This window comes from Neoarius graeffei, chromosome 21 (assembly GCF_027579695.1).
Source record: "Neoarius graeffei isolate fNeoGra1 chromosome 21, fNeoGra1.pri, whole genome shotgun sequence".
Lineage (NCBI taxonomy): Eukaryota > Metazoa > Chordata > Actinopteri > Siluriformes > Ariidae > Neoarius > Neoarius graeffei.
Genome location: NC_083589.1, coordinates 11,806,396 through 11,829,833, shown reverse-complemented (window position 1 = coordinate 11,829,833; position 23,438 = coordinate 11,806,396). Strand labels below are relative to the sequence as shown.

General features: G+C 41.1%; 1 protein-coding gene across 6 annotated transcripts in view; it reads right to left on the bottom strand.

The window, feature by feature from the left end:
* Positions 1–1,955: 1,955 nt before the first annotated feature.
* The window catches only part of nrf1 (nuclear respiratory factor 1), a 71,498-nt gene continuing 50,015 nt past the window's right edge, over positions 1,956–23,438 (bottom strand). For all 6 annotated transcript variants that reach the window (XM_060903879.1, XM_060903876.1, XM_060903875.1 and 3 more), the window contains one exon: positions 1,956–3,730. In XM_060903879.1, coding sequence (XP_060759862.1) covers positions 3,570–3,730 — 161 coding nt within the window. In that variant the 3' untranslated portion in view covers positions 1,956–3,569. The remainder of the gene's footprint in view (positions 3,731–23,438) is intronic.

The window sequence follows — 23,438 nt, the reverse complement described above, 5'->3', positions numbered from 1 at the left end:
GGAAGATGGATGGAGCTAAATACAGGGCAATCCTGGAAGAAAACCTGTTGGAGGCTGCAAAAGACTTGAGACTGGGAAGGAGATTCACCTTCCAGCAAGACAATGACCCTAAACATACAGCCAGAGCTACAATGGAATGGTTTAGATCAAAGAATATTCATGTGTTAGAATGGCCCAGTCAAAGTCCAGACCTAAATCCCACTGAGCATCTGTGGCAAGACTTGAAAATTGCTGTTCACAGACACTCTCCATCCAATCTGGCTGAGCTTGAGCTATTTTGCAAAGAAGAATGGGCAAAAATTTCAGTGTCTAGATGTGCAAAGCTGGTAGAGACATACCACAAAAGACTTGCAGCTGTAATTGCAGCAAAAGGTGGCTCTACAAAGTATTGACGCAGGGGGGCTGAATACTAATGCACATCACATTTTTATTTGTTTAAAATTTTGAAGACCATTTATCATTTTCGTTTCACTTCACAATTATGTGCTACTCTGTGTTGGTTCGTGGTTGTAAGGTGGAAAAATGTGAAAAAGTTCAAGGGGTATGAATACTTTTGCAAGGCACTGTATAAGTTGTTCTCTAATTTTGATTGCCACTGTATATTCATTACACGTCACATGAAAGATTAAGCCTTTTTTTGTTTTAATTTTGATGATTATGGCTTATAGCTCATAAAAATTAAATAATTTGGTTGGTCATAAGTAATTCATGAAAATTAAGGTCATCCGTAATGCAACTTATTCACCGTCAGCGTGGCTAAGAACCTAAATAACGTATCTTGTATGAGGGTTAGGAGTATGGGGTGTGTTAAGAAATGGTTATTGATTAAAAGTGTTCGCTTGAGGTCTGTGCAGTTACATATGGGAGGAATGATGTCCCATGAAGATGTAGGTCTTCAGGTGCAGCGAGTCCATTTTTCTTCACAGGCTCTGAGGAAACATGACCGACCGCCTCATGGCACGTGTTTTTTTTTTGCAGGAACTTGTTTTACTGACAGCAACTGTTGTTTTTCTTTATTCTTTTTATAATCAAATCTACACTGAACAAAAATATAAATGCAGCGGTCCATATTTTATGAAATACAAATGTTCAGATAGAAATTCATTTTCATTTTCTATGTGCCCGAGCCCAGTCCAGATGAGAACGTCGTCGCCCAGCAGTCAGGTCCAATCCTCGATGAGGTCTACGTGCATGGAGGCCAGCTTCTCTGAGTCGGTTTCTCACAGTTTGACTGCTGACCCTGCGATTGTGTCTCCCCATGGTCTCATCTGCGGTCCGTGTTGCAGTCCGGCACCGATCACGCAGGTGGGTCAGACGGATATGCTGGTCTTGTGCTGGAGTGGTGACACATGGCCTGCGTGCATGTGGCATGTTGTCTGTGGTGCCATGCTGCTGAAATCGTCGTCGGAGGCGGACTATCGTGGAATAGCACCCCCAATTGATGCCCTACAGCTCTGATGGACATTCCAGCCTGCAGCATGCCAATGGCTCGTTCCCCGTTGATTCTGGTCATCTGTGGCATCTTGATATTTGAACATTTTTGTCATTTTAGGGTGGCCTTTTATTGGCCCCACATAAAGGATGGTCATGACATGCATTACTCAGTGAAATTTGTGTCTGCAATGGTCACACCCGAGTGGATCATGGATTATCTCAAGTCTGGGCACTGCTCAGAACTTGAGTAGAGGGACATTTTTTTTTTTTCAAAAAATGTTTACTGGTATGCTATACTATCATTTGATGTGGGCAGAAAAAAAAAAATCAGTATCGGATGTACAAAATAAATAAAATCTTTAGGTGCTGCGTTTATATTTCTGTTCAGTGTAAATTGTCTGAAAAGTAAAGGAAGCTTGAGACCGAGAGAGATCAGTTCAGTCCAGTGGACTGCTTTCTTAAAAAAAGTGTGATAAAGATTACAATGAATGAATTAAGCTGATATGTCGACAATAAATGGATGCAGGGGGAGATATTGTTTTTATTAAGTCACACTAAAACATGACCGCTGTAATGAGCATGAGTGTGGATGGAAATGGGACAGAAAGTGACCAGAGCAAGGCTAGAAACCTCAAAGTGTCTTAAATCTTAACAAAGCTCCAGATTGATACATGCGTGAGTATCCCCCAGCCACAGGAATGCTCCACCAGTGTCAAATTCTTACAGCTGATCACAAATCACAACAGATCTTTGGTTAAGTTACACTGAAGAAAAAAGAAAACTGTTTTGAAACTGATCTACCGCTGTTAATAATCTGGAATTACTACAGCCTGGGTGCATGTTTTTCTCCTCCACAAGAGCAGAACGGCTTTAAACTCGGACACTCCCAAATAGGAAACGGATCGAAGTTTATAAGGCAAGCTAATTTGTTCCCGCTGATCAAAAACACCTGTGGACATAATGAGATTAGATGGAAGACAGGCGTGCTGATGTTACAGATGTTGTATCTGCCGTCACTGCAAGAAAAACTATGTAATTAAAATAATGCATTGCATTTTAAGATATAATCAAGGATCAGTTTAGTTTGCCAGAACATCCATGCATCAAGTGAAAGAGAAAAAAAAAAAAAAAAAGGTTGCTGGACAATCAGCCTTACAGACGATATCAATCGTGAAGAGCTTCCAGAACGTTCAACAACGTTATAAAAGTAAGTTTATAGTCTCACAGAACAAGCTTCATCTTTATGTACAACAAAACACAAATACAGAGCTATTTCTGGCATGGAACAGTGAAGAACTTTTTTTTTGTGTGTGTGTGTGTGTGTGTATGTGAGAGAGAGAAAATGTTATTTAAATTAGCGAATAAAAGTCAATGAGCAGTCATGGAGGAACAGTTATAATTCAGACTGAGCCGATTTAGATTTACAGGATGCAAATATCATAAAAGATGCGTGACGGTACACTACTCAACCATACTGAGCATTTAGAAATGGTTTGAAAATGGAGAGATGAAGATGAGGCTCGACGGGAGTTTTGAAATCCTTTTCGTACTTCAACAGTGTGCTTGTATTAAACAGTGAAAAGACCTTTCTGGTTGCCAGATAATACTTGAACTCTGTGGTAAACATCTGGTGCAACAAGAACACCTCAGTAAATTCAGGGACATATTTGTATTCTGTAGATTAAATTTGTGTGAGACATGCAAAAACACTTAAAGTACACTCTTCTTCTGCTGGCCTACATCAGTTTGATCACAATGCAAACAAACGAGCACAGTTTATGACTTATGACCACAAAAGTGTAAGTAAAATGGCACAAACACATTCAGAAAGCAACGTGGAGATGAAGTAAACCCGAAGGGGGGGGGGGAAGGATTTTTGGCTAGGACAAAACAAATGTAGAAGAATTTTATTCAGGGGCTGCCGATGATGCCACTCTGAATTTGGTCCAGTTATTTGGTCCATTTACATCCTATGACTAGAAACACAAAGGACGACAAAAAAAAAAAAATCCAAATATTATTTGAAGCAACGGTTACACTACTAAAAAAAAAAAAACAATCCTTGATAACTTTTAATTCCCCGTTAAAAATATCCATTCATGGGAGGGCACAGGTTTCGACCCAACACACTTGCGTCACTGTTCTAAAGTCACAACCTCCACAGCTTGCCCATCCAGTGTTACTGTGTTGTCGATGCGTGTGGCAACAGGAGCCATGGCGACTTGAACAGGCCGATTTCCCTGGGCCAAACTGGTAACTACAGTCTGATACATACTCACGGGAATCTGCACTAAACCTAAGGAAGGAAGCAGAGGGAAAGACGTTAAAGACATGATTATTAAACCAGCACTGCTAAGAAAGTTTGTGATTGATATAATGAGATTATTTCTCCTGTTAGACTCGTGTTAACAAACAATCTTGCTCATTTCAACAGAATTCCCACTATTTTTATAAAATTATTTATTTTCCAGGAAATGTACAGTACTTTGCAAAAGTCTTCAGCACACTTTTTTTCATATAAACTTTGCTACAGATTTCTATTTGATGACTTCTACATTATCATTGAAGATATCTACCTATTCGGAACCATGATTACAGGACTTTTGCTGATTGGATTAGGCATTGCCCTGGTATATCGAGGAAATCAGACAATGGTGACAGCTGTTCAAAGCCCCACAAAGCTGCCCGATATGATTGGAGTGGTGGGCAAAGCTGTTGGCACTCAGACTGTGGACATTCAGAACTTTAACCACAAAATGGTTGTTATCTCGGAGCAGCTTTCAGCTTTGCAAGGAATACATTTTTCGGAGATCAATTTGAATAGAATGGACAGATATGGACGAGTGGTGTGGACGTGCAAAGACTGCGTCTGGAAAGACCAAACAATTCATATCTTATCGACATTCGGCGCCCTGAGACAGCACCGGCCTTGGTTCAGGCCGTTGCTGAGGAAACAGTTCCCCCTGAAGGTCACTGCCGGAAGACACTCTCATTCCTCGCATTCCTCTCTAACTCTCCGCGGTCGCCATTTTTACCCCTAGTGTGACAAGCGGGTGCGTGACCAGCGCCTTCATGGCTGCAGGAGCGGACGGCTGCTTGCTTGCGCTGGATTACCTCCTCCCCTCCCCCTGATTCCCCCCCTCAAGTCCCGTGTTTAAAGTGTACTTGTGTTGTTGTGTGCTTATGCAAAGGTTTTTAAATGTTCCCACACTGTACTCCTGACAGGAGCATAGTGGGGGGTGTTCTTTTTTTTCCTTATCTCTCCTCATGTTGTGTTTCCTTTTTATCTTTATCCCTGTCTTCCTGTCCTGTCTACCCTATGTCAATTGTATGTTGTATATGTACGGACAGGTTGATGGCTAATTTCGCTGGTACATGTGACTAGTGACAATAAAGGGCATCATCATCATCAAATCAGTACAAAAACATTGTAAAACTTTAAAAAATCTTATAAAACTACACTCACTGTACATGAGACTACCAATTTTTTAAAAAAATTATTTTTAAAAAGCAAAGGGTTGTTTCACACCAAACATTTACTGAAAAATAATGAAATGAAAGTCTTTTTTTTTTGTTCTACAGCATTTCTTTACATGTGCCAGAGACTTTTGCACAGTACTGTGTACACATGACAAGTGTGTGCATGCAATTTACTCACGTGTGTGTGTGTGTGCACTAGGGATGGAGCTAAATACAAATGCATCATCCATCGTTCTACACTTCAGATAGCAAGCTAAAATTAGGTGACCGCTCACTGTATCAATACATTCTGGTTGAATTACTGGCGACCTTCACAAACATGTCAAAAAATGACTTGAAGTGGATGCAATGCCTTATCGTCATGCTTTAAAATGAATATCATTAGTGACGACCAAAATGAATTAATAAAGCACGGGGAAAAAATAATTATTTCATTCTCAAGCACAAAACTAATCGATAAATTGCGGCTTCTGGATCCCAGAAAAAAAAAGCAGCCTTGCCTCAGGGCAAATCTGGCATGACGTCACACGTGGAACCCCGGGTCATTTCCGTTCGTCTGACTCCGTGCTTGTTTACTCGCTGAAATTGGATATTATTGTTGGAATCTTACAATAATAACGACGTGAAAGTGCTGTGTTGTGTTTGGATGTTCAAATTCATATACAACAGGACATTCGGTTCACGAATTTCCAAGAATCTAAAGCGAAAGTGGGTGAAGTTAGTGCAAACAAAGCAGGCAGATTTTGTGTCGCCTACTAATAATAAATCCGATTCATCAAATGTTCGTCACCACCAGAACGGCCACATGGGAATTACTAGAGCAAAAAAAAGAAACCCATTTATTTACGAAATGACATTTGCGCTGACGGTTGGACAGTTTGTCGATTCCCCTATTATCGCCCACTTCATATTTTCTTTCAATAGGAATAAGTGTACGTTTTAAAGATATTTCTGCGTTTATTGCGGTACATGTAAATGTTTTCCTGATATTTTGCAGTGGCCAGGTTAGAATAAAAATCCACAAACCAATCTGTTTCTCCAATCCTCTCTGGCTGGTGGTGCGCTATCGGCGGTGAGCGGGACTGTCGCGAACTGGCATCCGTTTCTCGTTTTGGGGGCTCGAAAGGATAACCATTTACTTCCGAATATCCTTAATAATCTTCTGCCCCTTCATCCGACATATAAGAATCCCAGTCACTATCAGAATTCTCCCCAAAACATGATTCCATATGGAGACTGGTCTAACCACTGCTGCTGCGCACATGAATGAAACGGATGCCTGGATTGTTACACGTGTGACATCACACACCCCTTCAGGATCAGTCTCGGCAGATTCCGTGAAAATCGGCTGATCTTATTGATTTTTCATTAATTTCTGGCCTTTTGGATCAGCTATGGTTCAAAAACACATCGGTCAACCAACATGATTGTTGCTTTGTACAAGGGGGGGAAAAAAAAAGTGGGGTTTCGTGGCGTTACATTCACTTTCATTTAAATTTTCTTTCACAGTGACACACCTAAGGAATACATAAAATAAATTCAAGCCCATAGTCCTACTTGAACAATGAATTTCAGAGCAACAATCAGGTAATGGATATATATAAGTAGCAAAAAACACCATTAAACACAAGAAGTTTGTTCTAAATAGTATCTGAAAGAGACGGGATTGAAGAGGACGGTGCAGAAGGTGGAGGAAAAGCCCAAAGAGCACAGTGTTGCTGACTGTCGCGCACGTGTGTGCCGAGTGTGGTTGAAAGCGCTGTAAGGAAGGCGTCCTTCCTGACAGCATCTCACAAAATGTGCATGTAGCAGCTGAGTGAACATGACAGTTAGCTTCGAGTGACATTGCAACCTTTTGTCCATGCATGCAATCAGCATGTTCAGCCACAGAAAAGCAAATACGGGGATGAGTGACTGATACTCTGGGGCCGTTTTGTGGCAGGTGGTTCAGTGGCTCGTGATAGCATTATGAATTATATAAAAATGAAAAAGCGTGGTCTGAATTAAAGATTTCCATCCATATGCGCAAAGATAGGAATACAAAGGAGTTTAAAGTGTTGTTCCTGAAAGAACAGACCGAGACGCCTCTCAGGGTCTCCAACCTCATTAGACATGCAGGAAGAGACACAGTGCTATCAGTTAGCACCACGACGCTAATTGTTCGCCGATGATTTTGAAACCAGTGTTTTGTTGAAAAAAAGCAGAACTTATTGTGATTGGGGAAAAAGTTGTTGTTGATACAACATGTCCCTGTATTTCTGAACTCAAAAAAAAAAAATCACTTATTGCTACTTTTTAAATATTTTTTGCTCATCGGTCAGGACGACAATACTGCCAGAGGGCACCGTACATTCGATTAAATAATACCTGCACACCTGATGCACACTGATATTATTCTTGAATATTCATGTTACGGTCACCCTGCTTGTGTTGCTTGACCTTAGTGCAGCATTTGACACCATTCCATTCTCCTGGATAGACTAGAAAATGTTGTGGGAGTGAAGGGAACGGCCCTCTCCCGGTTCAGCTCTTATTTAACTGATCGCTATCAGTATGTTGATGCAAATGGTGAGTTTTCTAGACATACTGAGGTAAAGTTTGGTGTTCCACAAGGTTCTGTCTTGGGTCCACTGCTTTTTTTCTTTCTACGTTACCTCTGGGTGATCTTATTCATAAACATTGTAATAAACATTGTATTAGTTTCCACTGTTATGCTAATGACACACAGTTGTACGTTTCTGCAAAACCTGATGAGAGACACCAGTTTAATAGAATTGAGGAATGTGTGAAGGACATTAGGCGCTTGATGGTTATTAACTTCCTTCTGCTTAACTCTGACAAGACTGAAGTACTTGTACGAGGACCACATGCAGCTAGAAGTAAGTTTTCTGATTACACAGTAACTCTGGATGGCCTTTCTGTTTCCTCACGTGCAGCAGTAAAAGACCCCGGAGTGATTATTGACTCCAGTCTTTCACTCGAAACTCACATTGATAACATCACCCGGATAGCTTTCTTTCATCTCAGAAATATTGCGAAGATAAGGAATATAATGCTACTACATGATGCAGAAAAACTAGTTCATGCTTTTGTTGCCTCCAGGTTGGATTATTGTAATGCCTTACTGTCTGGATGTTCCAATTAGTGCATAAACAAGCTCCAGTTAGTTCAAAATGCAGCAGCAAGAGTCCCAGTCTTACTAGAACTAGGAGATACGACCACATCACCCGTCTTAGCCACACTACATTGGCTCCCAATCAAATTTTGTATCGATTATAAAATACTACTATTGACCTTTAAAGCACTGAATGGTCTCGCACCACAGTACCTAAGCGAACGTCTGGTCCTTTATGACCCACCATGCCTACTTAGATCAAAAGGTGCAGGCTATCTGCTGGTACCTCATATAGTGAAGGCTACATCAGGGGGCGGAGCCTTTTCTTATAAAGCCCCACAGTTATGGAACAGCCTTCCAAGTAGTGTTCGGGAATCAGGTACAGTGTTTAAGTCTAGGCTGAAAACATATCTGTTTATTCAAGCCTTTTGTTAAATAGTTTTTAAATCAGGTAAAGGTGTAGATCTGGAGGATCCTCTGGCAGAGTGTGTTTTGGTAAACTGGGATGTATGGATGGTGGAGTGGCTGCTGCTTTATGTCCAAGGGTTCCCTCATGACTGTTACCTTCTGGCTATCCCTTTTAGTTAGTCTTACCTACCTACACTGCTGCCACTCCGCAAGCTGAAGTAAGCCTATATACATCTTTTACAGTGACATGTCACGCTGATGTTATCCATCAGTAGCCTACTCATGAATACCTGGGCATGTGTCAACCTGCATAGTGTTGTACTAAACAGTACGCCTCAACACATACGATGTAATTAAATACGACTGTAAGCAAATACAGAGACATTCAGACTGAACAGATGGTACGTTCTGTATTAGAACCAGGCTTGTAGTACTCGAGTCTGACTCGTGCCCTAATTTTAAGGACTCGTGACTCGACTTGGATTTGAGCACTGATGACTCGGACTCGGGCATTAACTGCATTCGGACTCGTAAATTGGAGACAAGGACTTGGATTTTTTTTTTGCTTTATTTTTTGTAACACGCCATCATAATTTGGCATAAGATATTTATATCTACATTAATTTTTGTACTAATTTCGTGCAAGAGTGTCACACCTGTGCGCCTTGGCGCGTGCATCAGATAGACTCTTGGGTATGCTCTGGACAGCGCGCGCATTAAGCGGACTCTCATGCGTGCGCCGTAAACGACTCGCACCTGCACAGGATTCAGGCGCAATCAGCGCGCCGATATAAAAACTGAAAACACGCTTACTTTGCGAAGTATTGAATTGCATTGCTGACACATTACCAATCCTTATTTCCTTGTCTGGTTTCCTGATCCCTGATTTCCTGTTTCTTCTCTTTGATTCTGCCGAGTCTACAACAGGCTGTTTGTGCCTTGCTCAACCTGTTTTACGATTTTGCCTGCCATTCTGGATTGTTTACCCGTCTTCTGCACTTACATCCGTCTCCCAGCCATCTCTGACAGAATACTTCACACTCCCTGATAAAAGAAGCACATTCACCTGTTCAGGAACAAACTAAACGTTAATAGCGCTGAAACAGCCACCGTCAAATGGCATGGATGGAGTCTTGTTCTCGGACTTGACTCGAAATTTTTTTTAATGACTTAGACTTGAACACTGGGGACTTGAGGTTTAGCGATTCAACTACAACGCTGATTAGAACGGATACGAACAAAGATACAAACAGAAGTTGCAGAATTCAGGGTTTCCCCCCAGAAATCAGACTAGGATCCTGTTCAAGTGAGTGAGCGATCATATCTGAAGCTCACAGGACAAATACGTTAACACGAATGTCAGTCGTTGCATGATACATTTAGGTTCATTCATTCATCCTTAGTAATTGCCTGGTCTGGGTTCAAATCAAAGTCCTTCCCATGCCATGTGGCGCATAGGGCGGCGCTGATCTCCGTTTCCGTGGCCCTCGGCCTCTCGCATAGCTAGGGTTGCAGTGGGGGGCTAGTCCTCTGGTAACCGCAAGAGTTTGACTCCTCATTCACATCTATATTGCAGCGTGCCTTGGGTACCATTTTTATGGTGGTCTTTGATATGACCTGACCGTGAGCAGAACTCGCGATCAAGAGGTGAACACGTTAACCACTAGGCCAACTCGCGGTCCTGGTCTGGGTTGTTGTGGTTTAAATCAGGCGACTGGTTTGTTCACATTTTGGGAAAGAGAACCAATTTCATTCACTGGAAATCATGGGTAGGTAGAAACCAACATAACCGCGTGAGCACAGCTGTTGCTTGGACTAATTATGAACTCCAGTGAGGTGGAGTCAGAATTCACAGAGCAGGGTTTGTTTCCTGTGTTTTATGGACGGCGTGATCGGGCTCATATTCAACAATGCATGACGCGTCCACGGTACACCAACGACATCACTGAGATTGCAGCCGCACGGGGAGGTGAGCATAGCACAAGGCACGTTATAAAATGTTCTTTGCTCCTTGGCAACAATAATCGTAATTCACAGTCACAGCCGCTGTGCTCGAATTGGCAGGAGTTTTAGAATACAAACTTCATAAACGAGCTTAGATGCCTCCAACATCGTGACAGCCTAGCTATCGAAAGGGCAGCCTGGAAACCCCAGAATAAATAATAATTAAAAAAAAAATTATACAGACGAGATAACACACAAGACTGCGCAGTCTTTTAGCTCGCTCTGCAATGTGTGTCTCAGAGTTATATAAAGAACTGCAGCGTGACTAAGCTGAACCGGTGAGATTAAAGCATAGCTACCCTTCCTGCTTCAATAAGAGCTTGGTGCGATCAGCCTGCAGACTGCATGTAAACTCACTGCACAGGCCTGTCTGAGAAGCAGACTGACCGATCAGAACAGACAGAACCACTGCCAAACTACAAAAAGAGCCTTAAACATCCCGTAATGCATCTGTCCACTAACGCAGTCGTTGATTTTTAATGACTTAGTACTTTATATACACGTGATCCGTTTCAATTTCTCACACTTTAAACCACGATCCTCTCACCTTAAAAAAAAAAAAAAAAAACAGCACGTTGGCTCGGGTAATGTGAGAGAAATCTGCCCTTACAGTCTTCTACCAAATCTTCGATACTTCATCGATAATGTCATCTTGGTTGTTTTAACTCTTCAATAATAATAATCTGAAGTGAGACTGGACATTGTTCATGTTGAAATATTTTTCTCTCCTTTTTAATTTGTATTTATTGATTTAAACATAGAACGAATTGAAAAAGTTAACTACGAATTAATGCTGGATTCCATCATGTTAAACGTGTTTTTTTTTCTTCCTTAAAACAGTAATAATCGCAGCAGGAATAGCAGTGAAGAGAAGAGAAGTGAAGTGAAGTGAAGCACAGGTTCAGCAATCAGACAAATGGCCTTCAGTTCGCCAGTCATCTGAGAACATTAGAGAGAAGGCAGACTGTGTGTGTGTGTGTGTGTGTGAGAGAGAGAGAGAGACTAAGTGGTCATGTTGCACTTCAGTTTGGGAGTCAGCGCAGTAAAGAGGGCAGAGAGAAGAGTAGAGAGAACTGATGTAATAGAGAGAGAGAAAGAGAGAGCGAGCAGTGGGCAGGGCTACACTGCTGCACTGCAGTGACAAACAATAGGGCAATTTAGTCGTCCACAGCCTGCCTTTCAGTGCTGTTTCTCCACTTCAGCCCTCTTTACATACACAACGTGTCCTTTCTCTCCCCTGCTGTGTGCCGTGCACATCACAAAATGAGAGAGTTAATAAACATTAGTGGCTTCCAAAAAAAAATAAAAAAAACCCACACCACACACAACCTTGGACCTCCTTTGCCATGTTCTTGGCTCTTGAAGATTAGTAATGTTGGTTTACGTTAAAGTTTATTTCATAATCCAGACACAGACACACTGAAGAGTACTAATAACTATGTGGCGGTTTTTTTTTTTCCCTGTGGCTACTGCCTCATAGAGGCGAAGCGAGGGAGTAGCCACTATGTCATCGTGTTGTAAGAATGAGTGTAACAATAGCGCACTGCGCATACGCATAAGCATTACAATCACCAGAACGGCGAATCGTGATACTCGCGTTATCAAAGGCGCACGAGAACGAGTGTCGAAGCCGCTATGTCATCATGTTACAAGAATGAGTGTAACAGCGAAACTCTGTAACCAATCAGCACTTATCCTGATGGAGCTCGATTACCCGTTCTACTTCTTGATAAACTTCGGAACCAGAAACCTTGTTATAACTTCGTAGTATCGGAAGATAATCGGCAGATAAACGAGATTCACCTCGTGGTTCGCCAAAGCCACTGATTCGATACCAAGTGAGTGGTGTTTACTTGAAGAAAATTTACCTTTTGATTATCACGGCTTTTGTTTGGTCCTTCTGAAAGGTCAAATGAAAGGTTTTTGGCACATATCTTGAGAAGCTGATATCAAACTTCGGCTATTCGCTTTAATTTTTATTATCCCCCGCCTAAATGAAGTTTGGAAGGAATTTGAGACATTTTTCAAATAAGGATTTTTCAAATATTTACATGAAAAATAGATTTGGACTTCGTTTCTAAGAGCAGTGTTTGTTGCCGGAGCATATATCCAAAACTATCCATGATACGCGTTTGAAACTTGGTGTACGTGTTAACAAGGTGACGTCCAGTAGATGCGCCTTTTCATACTAAGAAATTTGAGACGTTTAAATTTTTCATGTTTCCATGGAAACCATTTCAGACTTAGTCTTAGGGGTAGGTTTTGTTTCCGGAGCGCAACTTGAAAACTATGAGTGGTATGGCTTTGAAAGTTGGTATATGTGTTGATTAAGTAATGTATTTGTGCCTTTTGATACTAAGAAATGTTAATTTTTCGCTCACCTGGACCAAAGGTCCGGTGGGGTTTATGCCATGGGCTGCTGAGGTCAGTGTAAAGAGGCAGGGCTGGTTTTCTGCAGCACAACTTGGAAAAACGTGACAAGTAATATCCTGAAACTTGGTATATAGTTGGTATATAAAGGGGGGGGGGTATAGAGGCTTTCGACGTGACATCACAGGGTCACGTGACGCCTCGGTGTCCACCATTTTGAAGGTCAAGCTAGCTAATGTCAACAACATAGTAGCTGGTATGTTACTGTAGCAATGTTTACGTTCAGTCATTTGGATGACTGTTAAAACCTTTCAGTCTCAAGTTTTTCCTTTACTGTATTTACTAGTTTACTGAGCTAGCGCACTCGCTCCCAGCCTGCCCGAGCACGCTAGCTCAGTAAACTAGTAAATCCAGTAAAGGAAAAACTTGAGACTGAAAGGTTTTAACAGTCATCCAAATGACTGAACGTAAACATTGCTACAGTAACATACCAGCTATGATGTTGTTGACATTAGCTAGTGCTAACAGCTAGCTGCTACTAAACTGCTACAACACAGACACCGACCCTAATAATACAGTTCTTGGTCATTGCCTGGTAACAGCAAATTTATAACGGGCCATGTCTCAACAGACTAAGAAGTTATTTCAATGACATTTAATAACATTTTGTTTATCCTGAGGACCGAAAGTAAATGAAAATGTGAACAAACCTTAGCTGTAATAAGATGGCGACCACCGGCTCCAGGGACGACCCGCTGATGTAGGCATTTACCCAGTCTGGTTTTTAATGACATAGGTATACAGATCATGTGGGCCGAAGTCAGGTAAAGACAAGGGCTTCGTGTACTTCCGTACGTCAGTGAACAATCCTAGTGGAAGCAGGTAAACGTCGTTCTCTAAGCCTGCTAACCTCAATTTTTGCAAATACCTCTCCCTCTGCTCGCCCTGTAAATGCCCTACGTCGCTGGATAGTGAAGGTATTTTCTGCATCTTGCTCCTTTTTCTTTTATGTTTTTTCCCTGGTATTTCCCACACACCTGACTGCAGGTCAGGAAGATCACCCACGCTGCAAAGCCAGAAAAAGATAGCCTGGTAAGGTGTACGGATCACGTACACCAGCATCATTGATTTTCTGGTGATATCGCTTCTTACTCGCGTCATCTAGGCCGGATAAAATACTCGACAATGAGACTTCATCATGATCAACAGTGTATCGCTACCGGTAGTCGCCATATTTGTGACCGTCAAAATGGCGGCATAAATATTGTCGCTATGGAAACAATGACGTAGGCCGAAATCCTCTATAGATGACTGTCTTCTTATTTAATTTAATTTTATTTTAGAATCTTTACACTACACTTGTGAAGCAAAATGTGCTCATTAAATTACTTAGGTATTGGGACCCAAGTTATTTATACTTTATTTGAATGATATTTGTACAGTATTTAATAAGTTGAAATTGATTGCATTTGCGGATGAGACAAATTTATTTTGTTTAGGACCAGATATTAAAGAATTGTTGACAACAGTAGAAAAGGAGTTGATCAGGTTAAATATCAGGTTTGATATCAATAAGTTAGCATTAAACGAAAATAAAAAAAATTTATGGCGGTTGGTGGGGTTAGGGCAAATTGTGAAATTCAATTAATCCTAAACGGAGTCGAAATTGAAAGTATATGAAACTAAATTCTTGGGAGTAATTTTAGATCATAAATTCACTTGGAAGCCACATATAGAACATATAAAACAGAAATGATCTAAAAACTATTGGCATTATTTACAAAACAAGCAATTTTTTTGAACAAGAAATGTCTGCATATATTGTATTTCTCACTTATAATGCCATTAGGGTTGTTTTACAATCAGGGTACGCAAGCTAAAAATCACATTTAACACTTATAAACTTGGTTGTTTATTGTAGCCCTGTGATAGCTCTATTTACCCTGCAAAAAAAATTTGGTGATAAGGTTATTTTTGGTGAATGTATGGCAATATGTGTCATATTTAGCAAAATTACTCGTGTCATTTAGAAAAAGTGCTTTTTTTGACCCAAAAGGGATGCACTTAAATCATTCTTTATACCATAAAACACATATTTGGTTCCATATCATTGGAAACATAGTTAAGTTTTAATGTTGAATGCCAGTAAGTTTTCAGACTATTTTGATCAAATTAGTATGGAATTGTGTCAAAAAAAAATAAAAAGTCCTCTCCGAGACAGCTAATTTTTCAATATAAAATAACATATCTAAAATGATTATTTTCATCCTAAAATGTGGTCAAGATATTGGGACATAAATATTAGAGACAACTAACACAAAGCTTACATCCTTATATTTAAAAGCACTATGGAAGTAGTGGATTCTGAATTGTCAAAAAAAAAAAAAAATGTCCTCTCCGAGAATCACTTCATTTGTTTCTCCCATCTTATAGCAGATTACACAAAACTACCACACACACACGTCAAAAAATTACCTGAAATCTGTTCTTTAACTTGTCCTTCATTTAAAAACTGGTACAAGAACCAGTTTGAATCCATTTGAATTTTGGACCCCTGTGACACAAACTTTGTAAAACAACCCATATACGTCATATTGTGTTGAGGTTTGGGGAAATACGTATAGAACATATATAGACCTGATAATTAAACTCCAGAAAAGAGTTACCAGAATAATAAATAAAGCTTCCTATCATGAAACCACTAATAAACTATTTATAGAGTCTTGTACCTTAAAATTCTTAGATATTGTATACTTGAAAACATTAGAAATACTATTTCGAGTAAAGAAGAAAAGTCTTCCCACCTGTATTCAAAACATTTTTAAATTAAGAGAAAAAAAATTATAATTTAAGAGGGTTGGGCGTCTTTGAAAGAGGTAATGTGAGAACTAATGTTAAATATAGATGTGTTTCATTTTTGGGAGTTATATTCTGGAATGGACTTAAGGGGTGTTCACATGGCACATATTTGCATCGATGCTGCACCGATGTATTTTGTTGCGATGTATCTTACACCGGTGTAAATTTTGTGGAGCGTTCACACGTCACAAACCTGCTTACTAGAGAGAAGCGTGTTAGCACCGGTGCAGCCCCACTTGCGTTCACACGGCAGTTTTCGTGACCGTGCTATACGATAGTAATAATGCGGAAATGAAATATGCGCATGCGTGAAAATGTACTTCCTTTTCCCGGTTGTCATGGCATCACCAAGCGCCGGGAAAACAACGTGGATGAAGACACCAGTGTTGCCAGATACTGCGGACGTTTTCCAGCCCAAAATATGTTCAAATCCGCCAAAATGCACTTAAAACCGCCCAATCTGGCAACACTGGAAGACACGCAGTTCTGTTGTTGTTGATATTCGCCATTTTGGAAGCGCAAAATACCAGGATGCAAATTATGCAATGCCCGTATGTAATCAACTCTCGTCACGCGTAGCGAGTCTACCCCTATAGTGTTCAGACGTCCCATTTTATATCGGTGCTGCCCCGCAAACTAGCATTTACTCCGGAGTAAATTTCTTAAACCACCTCCCGAGCAGGGTTAGATTTGCACCGGTTTAAGCAGCTTTCAGGGGCGACACCGGTATAACTTTGTACCGTGTGAACGCTCTAGCGGGGCAGCCCCGGTGCTACACCGGAGTAAAAGTTGCCATGTGAACACCCCTTTAGTGATGATTTGAAATTATGTAGCTCGCTGTTGAGTTTAAAAAAAAATAAAAAATTGAAAAGGTAAAATAATTAAGGATTACAATGTAAATGTTATGGGGTTTTTTTCCCCCCTTGTATTACTGATATTCTGGGTTATTTTATGGATTGTACAGGATAGGCAAAAATAAGCCTTGGCTTCGGCCTATTCCTTTTTCGGTTACAGAGTTTAAATTTTTTTGTGAGAAAACGTTTAGTGCAAGCGCGTAAAAGAATCCTTTGTCAGCCGAGTGCACAAAATTTAAGTTTTGTACTGTAGATTGTAACTGAAATAAACCATTCATTCATTCAAATAATGCTTTTAAGACAATTCATCAACAAGTGCTTTCTTTCTTACCTACCATTCTGAAACAGATCTAGTTCACGGCACGGGATTTTGAACAAAACACGGTCAACAAAATTGGTAGCCAAAATATTCCAAGCCCTGATGCTGCTCACAGCTTGGTGATGCTTCTAATACCCTGTCCACACTAGGGATTTTGTACCGAGACGATACTACTTTCATACCGCAACACCTGTCCACACTAGCAACTATACCGGTACTGTAGCGGTATAACGGTATCGGTACGAAACCCACAAATGTATGGGTTTCGTACCGGTACAGTAGTTCTTCGCTGTAGTGTGGACAGATGAAGCGGTTCTGTATCGATACAAATATAATGCGCATGCGCAAAGTCACACACCTCAATCGCTGTCTTCGCTGAATAAAATAGTGAAGAACGGAGATTCATTTGTTTCTTTCTCAACTGCCTCGCGCGTTTTATACGATTCAACTGAATAAATGACCACCAGAAATACAGACTGTACACTGACAACAAAAAGCGCACACACGTTGTTTCATCCGTACGGAAGCCACGAGAGGCCCTTCATATAATCCTTTTTTTTTATTCACCTTGTTATCCCGAGATAACGACATAATTAATTCAGGATCTCGAGAAAACAACACAACTAATTTGAGATTTCGAGAAAACAAAATTATTTCATGATCTCGAGTAAACAGCTGAGAAATGGTTCATTCAGGTGCGTCAAGAGACTTGTGATATGCTGACTTCGGGGCTATTTCTCATTCTGTATAGACGCAACTTTGGTCATTAGAATGTCTGGAATAATCGATCACCTAATAAGGCAATATTTTGATCAGGGGTTGACACAGGGAGAGATTGCATTAAGCCTTTTAATAAGGGATAATTTCAAAATTAGTCCGCGGCACCTCCGCAGAAGACTGGCCCGGCTTCGTCTCTACCGACGGAGATGCAGTGATCCAGCTGAGATCAATGAATAATTGTTTTGTTTTCTCGAGATCTCGAAATAGCGGATGCCATATATTCTCGGAAGGAAGTTACTCGGTAACCACGGAAACATTTCGCGCACACGCATTTCAACTACCGTGAAAGAAAACTCGCTAGTGTGGACAGATGCACTAAACTGTACCGGTACAGTTACACCACTATCGTACCGGTATAAGTGTGAACACAGCATAAGAGATGAGGCGAGTATAACTGATAACATATGCTATATTTACTGTATGGACATGGGATCAGAAAACTATTTTATTTATAAGCAGTAGCCACATGCACCCATAGGGTATCTATTTTTTTTTTTAAATAACACATCCAGAGCAGGAGATCCTGATCCTCCATCAGTTATCCAAACAGCAGTCAAATCAGGAGTTGTCGACTCGACTAGACTGATTTTTCTTAATTACACAGTGTATGATTGCAGTGGTTTACGTGAAGCATCGTTATAGGCTCAAGTACCGCCATAACTCCCCCCCCAAATCATCATGCCATTGAGGACTGCTAAGTGGCAGAGAGAAAGGCGCCAAGTAAAGCAAATCAGGCGCGGCCACCTCAGACAGGCCACTTCAAGGCTGCTCATGCTTGTCTCCTTCATTGATTAAATAAATAAATAAATAAATAAATAAGGTCAACAAACTGCTTACGACACATCTGCTGCTGACCGTGCTCGCACAACTTCAGTGTTACGGTTTCAAAATATACAGTTTTGTTTTACCGTGTGGAAAACCTTGCCATGTCATCTTAAACCTCCCATACACACGTTAGGGCCTCTGCATGCTCTTGCGACAAGGCTTTCGCAGACAGCTTTTCGCAGACAGTTGTAATTTATCGTTGAGAGTGGAGTAATGGGCGTGCGCGATGTTATTCACCGCTACAACGCAAGCGGGCGCGAAGTCGCGAAATCGCTAGGAGTAGTTGGTGGGTGTGGTTAGTGGAGTGTTTATCCTCCGGTTACTTATAATGACTAGAACTGGAGTCGTATAGATGTACGTACTTCCTCACTTCCTCGATCAACCGCTCTTCGTGCTGCTCCATCTTCGCTCATGTTTTTAAAAATGGTGGTCGTGAAAACAAAACAAACCGGGAAAGTAGGGAAGCGGAAGTGCGTGTACAGCGGATGTAGAGTGGACCAATCAGAGCCCTCTTGTCTGCGACGCTTCTGCGGTGGTCACAATTTTTGGGAGGTGCGCGCAGAGCGTCTGCGAAGGTGGTGGTGGTGGGGGGGGGGGCTACGCAGACGCTATCTGCGGCGCCGTCTGCGAGGACTGGGTTGTCAGCATAAATTGGCCTTTACCCTCGTACGCTAAAACTAAACAAAAAACAGCAGAGAAAAAAACAAAAAAAACAAAAACAGCGGATTAAGAGACCGTTTACAGTCTCTCTGGTTAGCTGGAGCAGGAAATCATTTCCCCACTTCAGTCGAAACTTTCTCTATCAAAAGAATCAGGCTCGATTAGGGCTGCTCGATTATGGAAAAAATAATAATCACGATTATTTCAGTCAATATTGAAATCACGATTATTCAAACGATTTTTTGAAACAATGTATTTATTCAGCATTTCTCTTTAAAAAAAAAACGCTCTTTGTTATTGATCATTTACGTTCACCTTTCTTTCAAACTGAAAATATAGTCTAGAAAAACTTAAGTTTGCGATGTATAAAACAAAATAAAAATATTCTTTTGACATAAGACAGAGAAAAACAAATGTACATAGGCTGCATGTCTTTGGCTAAATAATATCCGATGGATGCCGTGAGTGTGTTGTGCCTCGTGGCATATGGAGTGGCTGAAATGGATGGCTGCATTGTCTTGCTGGTTGTGGCGGCATCGGCTTTATCTTTGTGTTTGTTTTTTATTGTTTCGTCGTGAATAACTTTATGGCTCAGTTTCAGGTGGTTGAAGAGGTTTGTAGTGTTGCCAAGAGGCGCAGATACTACCTTATTGCAAATCTTACACACGATGCGCTTCTGTTCCACGTCGGATTCTTCGAATCCAAAGTGATCCCATATTACAGACTAGGGCTGTAACGATACACCCAACTCACGATTCGATTCGTATCGCGATTTTTGACCCACGATTCGATACGCCCACGATTTTTTTAAAAATGTTTTTTTATAGTAAATTTGACTTATTAACATTTACTTACTTACATTAACTATTTAATAAATAATTCAGATCACTGCAGAGAATGAGTAATATGTACGCAAAAATGAACAAATGTATATCCAAATGTGTTTTATTTCTCAAAATAATACTGTTGAGCCGGAAGCTGTTTTTTTCGGTTCTGAAAAAAATCATTTTTCCAGATCGTGTAAATCCGTTAAGATTTTTTTTTGGGGGGGTGGCTCTCTCACTGTCTCACTCTCATAGGGCCAATGATTTTCTGTGATCGCGGAAAACAGATGGAAATTACGGAATTTTTATGGTGAAACATTGCTCGCGTGTCAAAATGTAACTGCCGCAAAAGGCTTCCGCCCAAGCAGACATGCCTTCAGTGTTGCCAGATATTGCTAACGTTTTCCACCCCAAAATATGTTCAAAACCAGCCAAAAAGCACCTAAACCTGCCCAATCTGGCAACACTGCATGCCTTTCCGGTCAAGTGATTGTGATTGGCTTGTGGCACACCTAGCCAGCCAATGAGCTGCTTGTTTACAGATTCGCTCCCCGCGTCTCAACCAGAATGGCGACCGCTTAAAGGAAATGAATGCTCTGCCAGTGGCGAGTGTGGACGTTGCGTGACTCGCAGAAGATTGTCGCAGGTCGGCGAAAAAACGACTTACTAATAGATATAAAAAAATAAAAGTAATTTAAGTAAGTTTAAAATGTAATTTAAATAAAAAGTATTCATAAATTGAAGTTTGGAAGCGCCTCTGTTTTTGGGCTGAGGAGAAGTTTGAAAGGGTGTACCGCGATTCTGCCTTCTTGTATCGCGATACGGATCGTGGCTCTGCGTATCGCGATTTCGATTTGCATATCGTTACAGCCCTATTACAGACGTTTTTCGTCCCTTTTTGTCGACCAACCGATTCTGCCCTCCTTCTGTCATCTTGTGAGCCTACCTCGCGCCAAACAATTCACGATCTCTCTTCCTTTCAGCTGCACAAGTGGAGAGCCATAGAGACACACACACTGCTTCCGCTGCGTGAGTGTTGTCGGCAAGTCTGCGCATGGGCCCGCGGGAAGGAAATGTATTGCGTGTGCGCGTCCCCGACAAATGGCAAAATAATCGTTTCAACTCGATTATATGAAGTTTGAGATCGTTTGACACAAAAATCGAAATCGTGATCAAAATTCGATTAATTGCACAGCCCTAGGCTCGATGGATCAAATCCTGACTCCTCCGGAGGTGTAGAGCTTCAGTTATCGAGTCACTTAACTTCGCTGACGTTATTAACAATGAATGAAAGCCATCACCCGCAATTTGCATTATGCAAAGTGTTGCATTAAGACTTTACTATTCGTTAAAAAAAAATATTTCAACCAGACAGATATGCCAAGTTGTGCAATGAAGCACTGCATGTTATGAACAGGTTTAATCCACCCGTCTGTGTACTGCTAGAAAGAAATAAGCGTAAAACCTAAAATATACCGCACAGAGGTTTTTGGTTTATTACCGAGTGTGTGTATTGCCCATGTTTTGTCGCCGTGTCTTTAAATCCGCAGCACGAAGAGACTCGAGTTCTAACTTTGTTAGAGTTCAGACACAAATCAGGTAAGGATTTGTGTAAACACCGGATTAAGCCAAATCCTGATTTCTGTGACTGGAATGTAAAGGCTATTAGCACGGACGGTAAAGTAACACGGGTCGAAAAGTTATCCGAAAGGGAACTCATTATTTTAGGATGGTTCCTGCATGACGGCTTCGTTTACAGCGGGGGAACTAAAAACAGTGCCACTTCGAAAACAAAACTCAAATCCAGATGACAATTCCGATCTACATTTGATTTCAGTTACCACGTAATCGTTCATTCATTCATCTTCAGTATCTGCTTTTATCCTGCTCAGGGTGGTGATGGATATCTCTGTCTGTCTGTCTGTGCGTGCGTCATGTTTTTCGGACAGTGGGAGGAAGCCAGAAAACCCAGAGGGAAACCGCATGAACGCGGGGAACGCAGATGAAACTCCGCACAGACAGTAACCTGAGCTTGGGAATGGACCAGGGACCCTGGAGCTGTGACACAACGCTACTCACTGCACCACCAGGCCACCAAACACACACACGTATACGACTAATCGGTTCTATTTAAGAAAAAAAAAACCAACCCTGGACTCCTCGGCAGTATCATCAGGCAGACGGTCAGAGCCACATTAATGAAATCAGCCTTTCATTTGAAGAAAAAGCGCCAAACACCGGCAGCATTTTTTTCTGAAATCAAATCCAATAAACCACAGAGGAACAAAGGCCAGAGCCGTCATCATCTTCCTTGGCACGTAGCTGCATTACTATTTACATTTCTCTCATTTACTAAGTGCAGAAATCACTACAGAACCCAATCACGAGGAACGAAGGGTTAAAGCACTTTTGGTTCCTCTCACGGTTTCTTCTGCGTGACGGGCAGTAAGGGCATTTTGATTATTTACAGTATATTTATCTTCTGTTCAATCCTGACACTTTTGCACAGTTTTCATTCTGGTTTTTAGCACGTTCACCTGTACATGGTACATACGTAGATATTTTTTTTTTATCGTTATACATCTGTATATTGTCTAGTTCTTGGCCCCCCCAATTCCATTTGATGTTCTATAGCAGGCATCACCAAATGGCGGACCTCGGTCCGGATCCGGATCCAGTGATGGTTCTGTCCGGACCCGTGACCAATGGTAAATTCACGAGATTAAGTAATTTTCATGGAGCATTATTTTGGACGGTCGTGGCTATTGACAGCGGGCGCTGCTACTCCAGTTAATACGACAATAGCTTCACTCAGTTGAGCCAATAAAATCGTTAGTTTACCCAGCGCACTAGGGCTGTAACGATACACCCAACTCACGATTCGATTCGTATCGCGATTTTTGACCCATGATTCGATACGCCCACGATTTTTTTTTAAATGTTTTTTTAAAGTAGTAAATTTGACTTATTAACATTTACTTACTTACATTAACTATTTAATCACAAATAATTCAGACCACTGCAGAGAATGAGTAATATGTATGCAAAAATGAACAAATGTATATCCAAAGATATTGTTTTATTTCTCAAAATAATACTGTTGAGCCGGAAGCTCTGTTTTTTTCGGTTCTGAAAAAGTCATTTTTCCAAATCATGTAAATCCGTTAAGATTTTTTTTTTTTTGGGGGGGTGGCTCTCTCACTGTCTCACTGATCGCGGAAAACAGATGGAAATTACGGAATTTTTATGGTGAAACGTTGCTCGCGTGTCAAAATGTAACTGCTGCAGAAGGCTTTCGCCCAAGCAGACATGCCTTCAGTGTTGCCAGATATTGCTAACGTTTTCCACCCCAAAATATGTTCAAAGCCAGCCAAAAAGCACCTAAACCTGCCCAATCTGGCAACACTGCATGCCTTTCCGGTCAAGTGATTGTGATTGGCTTGTGGCACACCTAGCCAGCCAATGAGCTGCTTGTTTACAGATTCGCTCCCCGCGTCGCAACCAGA